At 38.0% G+C, this 6331-nt stretch overlaps 1 protein-coding gene across 2 annotated transcripts in view; it reads left to right on the top strand.

Moving 5' to 3' along the window:
• LOC107653674 (importin-5-like) overlaps positions 1 to 6331 on the top strand; it is a 47678-nt gene that overhangs the window by 15068 nt on the left and 26279 nt on the right. For both annotated transcript variants that reach the window (XR_001630254.1, XM_016440455.1), the window contains exons 3-7: positions 1805 to 1997; positions 2086 to 2188; positions 2308 to 2404; positions 4907 to 5011; positions 5251 to 5373. Coding sequence is in view for 1 of the 2 variants with exons in the window: in XM_016440455.1 (XP_016295941.1) it covers positions 1805 to 1997; positions 2086 to 2188; positions 2308 to 2404; positions 4907 to 5011; positions 5251 to 5373 (621 nt within the window). In the remaining variant the exon portion in view is untranslated. The remainder of the gene's footprint in view (positions 1 to 1804; positions 1998 to 2085; positions 2189 to 2307; positions 2405 to 4906; positions 5012 to 5250; positions 5374 to 6331) is intronic.

Here is a 6331-nt window from a genome sequence, read left to right as displayed (position 1 = left end):
AGTTGATTCATTCAAGAACGAAACACCGTCATGTTGCTCAGAGACACAAAACAGCACTGTGGCTGTATTCGGAATGATTTTTGTTGGCGAATAGAGCAAAAACAAGCAATATGGTGTCTAAAACGTAAGTCTCTTAATTAACTTATTGTTTATTGAATTCAATGTCACATTTGTAATCATGGTAATTTTTGGAGAAAAACGGCACGCTTCGTGTGAAATTGAATAACTATATGAAGTGGTATAAATATATACATTTTCTGCCTTGTCTTGAATTTGTGATCATTCTAAATGCATTTTAATAGACTGAATCATGCAGTGAAAGAAAACACACTAAATGCGCACACGCACTAGTCTAGACTTCACGTAATGTATGCGTACAGAGTGTAGGGATGTTTTGAATGGTTTTTGCAAAATACTCGATAATGTCAAATCGCACATCGTTAAAACAACAATTACGATATTATCGCGGACGATATATATCGCACACCCCTAGTTCATAGTGTTCCCATAATGCTAATACTTTATATAGGACAGCACAATGCATTATTTTTTTTTTGTTAAGTTATCTCCCAAGATGTTCTCTAGAGACTTATTTTTGACAGTCTCAGACCTGCCAACCTGTACGCATTTTGCGTAGCGGATACGCATTTTGACCTCAAATTACGCTGGTACGATTCTAAACTCTAAACTATGCAAAAAACCTGGTGACACCTCTGTCCACGTGCAGTATTCAAAACAAGCAAAGATGAAGAGGTTTTGCTTTTAAATTTCCGTGCGTTTTATTTCTCTCCAAGCTGGCTCTGTTTGTCCGTGAGTCTGCGCGCTGAGATGAGGAAACGCCTGCATCTGAAAAAGCAACACACGCCGAGCATCTTCCCTTGTAATGACTAAACCTTTTGTCCAACAACAAAAAAAGAACATTATAACATTCTTTTACTGCACAACACCAGACAAATATTTAAAATAATTTCCCTCTTGATCTGATGTGGCTTATCACAGAATGACGCAGAAATAAATTCTACTCTGGAATAACGGCTAAGTCGATTAGCAGTGGATTATAAATACAGTTACGTTATAAAATCGCTATATAAATAACGTTACTTATTAAAATACTCGAGGTGGTTTTAAGAATACAGATAAACATTGTCGCAGTACAGTGTTTATTATCTTAATGTTCTTTTTGAATGTCATTAAAAGCGATAGCTGGCTGTTCTATTTCTTTTATGTATATGTAGATTTTCTGCGCGAGGGCACCCTCAGGCGTCCAGTGTGAATGAAACACACATTACATGTTCATAGCACTTAAAAAACGGCCAATCCATAAAAATAATACTACTTTTTTTTTAAAATAGCATTTAAAAATAGCAAAAAATAACTAAACCAAAAACTGGTAAAAAAAAAAAAAAAAGAAAAAAAAACTGAGGTATTTATTGAACCGTGGGCTTAACTGTATTGTTGCATCCCTACTTTTTACTCTAAAATACTGTATAAACAGGAATATCACAAACTGAGTGCAGACCCTGATTATTAACCTATAAAAAAATATTTAACATTAAATCTTGCAATTTGCCCCGGCCACAATGATGGTACTCAAAAAAATAATAATTTACGAGGTTGGCAGGTCTGCAGTCTCCACCTGGACAGGAAGCTGCAGTCATTAGTCAGCCCTGTAGTTGTAAACTTCCCTCTAACGGTTCATCTGTTTTCCTTGAACTTTTAAGTCCCACATTTCAACCTGCGGCTTTATTTCCAAAGCACATCCCTGCAAAAATGGTGTCTAAAACTCTCAAATGTGTCTCCACAGGTTAAGCAGATGGCAGCTGTGCTGCTGCGGCGCCTGCTGTCCTCGTCTTTCGAGGAGGTCTATCCCAGCCTGGCCATCGACATGCAGACGGCCATCAAGACGGAGCTGCTCGCTGGAATCCAGTCCGAAGGCTCCTCCAACATCCGCAAGAAGGTCTGCGATATTGCTGCGGAGCTCGCTCGCAATCTAATTGGTTAGTCAACTCTTGGTTAAAACGTACTTCGGTTCAGCCACACCGAATGGAGTCAATGTGAACTAATGCCTTGTGTTTTTATTCCAAGATGAGGACGGAAACAATCAGTGGCCAGAGATTCTCAAGTTCCTGTTCGATTCGGTCAACTCTCAGGACGTCAACCTCCGAGAAGCAGCGCTGCACATTTTCTGGTGCGTAAACTTTACATTTTAGCAACTGCAGTTTCAGTTGCTTCCCCAAAACTGATTCAGGATAAGTTTGTTGTAAAAGTACATTCTGAATTCTGTTTCTGACCCGTTTCATCATACAGGAACTTCCCAGGTATCTTTGGCAATCAGCAGCAGCATTATCTGGAAGTGATCAAGCGTATGCTGGTTCAGTGTATGCAGGATCAGGAAAACCCACAGGTCAGTGTCTTAAAGGGGTAGTTCACCCAAAAATGACAATTCTGTCTTTTACTCACCTTCAAGAGGGAAGATATTTTGAAGAATGTGTAACGAAACAGTTGACGTTAGCCATTGACTTCCATAGTATACAAGTTAATGGCTGCAGTTTGGCTACCAACATTCTTCATAATTTCTTTTGACCAACAGAAGAAAGAAACTGAGGTCTTAAAGGGGTGGTTAATTATTTCACTTTTTTAACTTTAGTTAGTGTGTAATGTTGCTGTTAGAGCATAAACAACGTCTGCAAGGTACGACACTCAAAGTTCAATACAAAGGGAGATATTTTCTTTTAAAGAAATTTTCAATACGTATGTATATGTTGAATAAAACACATCTTGAGTATGTATAAGGTGCACTAAGCGAATTTTGCCAAACGATGTTGACATTTGAAATCACCAAAACAGACACGCCCATACCCCAACAGGACTGCGCACATTTTTTGAAAACTCCGCCCCACACGTACATACACAACCCTGGTAGTGACGATGGAGAAATCTGCCGGCCGAGGGTATGATGTCATCAATAAGTGAAAGTGATGCATGTTATTATGGTAATTCAATGTAAACATCAACGTATCTCACCTATCAAGAAAAAACAAAGCAACCTCGACATCTGATTACAGGCCTTCCCGCTCCTTGAGTTCTCTCCACCGCTGGAAAGCTATTTTCAACTGGCTTGCGGTTAATCGTTACATCCCTAGTCCTTACACGATCAAGGTCCAGAAACGTAGCAAGGAGATCGTAAAATAATCCATGTGACATCAGGGGTTTAACCGTAATTTTACGAAGCTACGAGAATACTTTTTGTGAGCAAAAGAAAAAAAACGACTTTATTCAACAATTCGCAGACCTGCCAACCTGTATGCATTTTGCGTAGCGGCTACGCATTTTGACCTCAAAGTACGCTGGTACGATTTGTCACTCTAAACTATGCAAAAATCTGGTGATGCCTCCGTCCACGCGCAGTATTCAAAACAAGCAACAGAAAAAAAAAATTAAGAGTTCAACCAATCAGAGCGTTTTTTTTTTTTTGGTTTTGCATTTAAATAATTTCTGCGTTTTATTTCTCTCCTAGTAGCCTATAGTATATAGTTTCAGTTCAAAGCAGCTCGCACTCGCCCCGTCAGATGCTCTGACAGAAAGGCTGCGTGTGAGGCTGACAGAGACGCTCTGTTTAATGTTTTAGATGTGCTCTTTTCCTTAATGCATAACTTACTGCTGTTTTCCTTAATGCATAACTTACATTTCACAGGTATATTCTCCATCTGTAAATGTTAAAAAAGCCATGGAAATATTTCCATTTTGCTGTCAGAAGTGCATGAGCTTTTGCTTTGCGATTCTCCGCTAAACTCCACAGACTTCATTTAGAACTAGCGCTGCCGCGCGCATGCGCGCCAAACAGACAGAGCTCAATGAAATAGGAGTGCAATAACTCTGACTAAAATATACATTTTGCTGAAATATTTGTAGTTGGACAATAAATGTGACGCATGTAGAATTTTAAACCTACAAGTAAGTGTATTTGTATGATAGCACTAACTGTAAAGTGTAATGGGGTAATCAAAATACCCTTTATACTCAATTAGTCTGTGCTTTTTATTATTTTTTTAGTTTAGTAACTTTAACTTCTGCTTTAAAATGATTATTTTTGTTTTTAGATTGCAATGTTACAATGTAATGTGATTTTAACCCTTTTTTGCACATAATATAGGCCTATGCCTGCATGCTTACATTCACTTTATTTGTTTAATCCAAATACAAAATACTGAGAGATATAGGCTACCGTATACCGCAAATCAGCCCAAAAATACCGAGATATTAATTTTTGCTCATATCGCCCAGCTCTATACAGAAGTGTACTGGAGTTTTTTTTTTTTTCTTCTTTTTTTAAATGGCATTAAAAAAAACTAAATAGCAAAAATTAACTAAACGGCTACGGTAAACAGTAAAAAAAAAAAAAGTAAAACTGTTTACTCTCACTCCAAAGACCCCCCGCCCACGCCCGCCACGCTGATGGTACTCAAAAAAATTTTTTTTCCAAGGTTGGCAGGTCTGCAATATTTACGCAGGTCCTACTTCTTGCCTGATCGTAACCCTTCTTTTTAATGTTTTACTCCTGAAATTTTCCTTTTTTTTTATCTGCCATCTCTCGCTATCTGTAGTCGATCTGCTAATATCTGTCCTGTGCACTCTCTTCTCCCTTTCATTACTAGACACGCCCCGTATTGCTGATTGGCAGCGAGTGTGTTTTGGGACTCAGTCCGACACTGTGGTCAAAAGCATTTTTCAAATATTGCTTAGTGCACCTTTAAACTTGCAGTTAATTGTGTGTTCCCATTTCAACCTCTAGCTGTCAATATTACATACTGCATCTTTTAGTAAAATAATCTGGCAAACACGATGTAAAAGGTCTTAAGCCTTACATTTTTTTTTGTAATTTAAGTTTTTTTGTTTCCATTTTCAGATTCGAACCCTGGCTGCACGTGCAGCTTCATCCTTCATCCTGACCAATGAGCGCAACACAGCATTGCTGAAACACATTTCAGATCTTCTTCCTGGCATCCTACAGGTGAAGAACGTCTAACCACACCTTTACTCCGTAACTTGCACACCTGCTCTTCTGAATTTGTGCTTTCAGTCACTTGATGATGTTTTATGATTGAAAAGGGTGCTTACTAGTTCCCCCTCTGTGGTTGTGCTTTTAAGTGCGCCTTTTTGCCAAGTTCACACCGGAGAACCATAAGAGCCGAGGATGGCATGTATATTAACACTTGTATAGTCACCATTGCACACTTTGTCTCCAATCAGGCGGTGAATGAATCCTGTTACTGTGGTGACGACTCTGTGCTGAAGTCATTGGTGGAGGTTGCAGACACGGCCCCCAAATACTTAAGACCAAACCTGGAAGCCACTCTCCAACTGAGCCTGAAGGTGAGCCAACATATAAACCGGTTATACTTTATGTCGAGTAGTGGGGAATATTTTATTATATATGAAGACGTTACATGCAAAAAGTCCATCTGAGATTTTTCTGAGATTTTTTTTTTTCCCCTTTTAAATCATTTTCCAATGGTATTTTCATAGGAGCCTGATAAAGCTCATTTGAAAAAAAATCTCAGATGGACACAGTATGAGAAATTGTATTTCATGATAACGATATGTATCTTGATATAGCTATTTTAATTTCATTTTTTGTTATAAAAAATAAAATGTTGCAAATTACAAACACAATAGAACAAATTAATATAAAATAATCTTTTAATTTATTCAGCTACAGTAGGTTTATTTAACATGTAGTAAGAAATATTACAGAAATTGAAAAAGTGTTTAAATAAAACACTGCATAGTCTTCACTGTATCAATCAAACATGAACTGATTCTAATTAAATATCCAAACGTGATTCAGTCAAGTGCAGTGAGTGATTAATAGTGGTTGGCCGATATATCGGCCGATATCTGCCATTTTTCAAATATCGGCATTGGCCGATAAGTTTTTCTGTTTGGCTGATGTGTTCGAGGCGGGACTTTTATTTTGACGGCGCCGAGAACGGCTGCGGCAGCGCCTGAGCACACAGTGCTCACATTCTCCCTCTTGTTCGCTGTTGTCATTCAGTTCGGTCTAATACGGATAGAAGTCTAATAATCAGATAGAACTGTTAAACAAAGGAATTAAAATGTATACAAAAAAGTATTATAACGATTGCTTTAATATTATTAAAGGCAAACATTATAATACTTTCTCGTTTGCCGCCAGCATTCCGCAAATACGCATTTATATAATTGAAACAAATCTTTGAATGACTAATGAGCATTTAATTTCACAAACCTTGCATACTTAGTCGAATCTAGTTGAGATCTTGTGAAGTGTGCATGTGACCTGCATGATCGC

The sequence above is a fragment of the Sinocyclocheilus anshuiensis genome, unplaced genomic scaffold, assembly GCF_001515605.1.
Source record: "Sinocyclocheilus anshuiensis isolate Anshui unplaced genomic scaffold, SAMN03320099.WGS_v1.1 scaffold175, whole genome shotgun sequence".
Classification (NCBI taxonomy): domain Eukaryota; kingdom Metazoa; phylum Chordata; class Actinopteri; order Cypriniformes; family Cyprinidae; genus Sinocyclocheilus; species Sinocyclocheilus anshuiensis.
The sequence above is the reverse complement of the archived record's forward strand: the minus strand, read 5'-3'. Positions and strand labels throughout refer to the sequence as shown.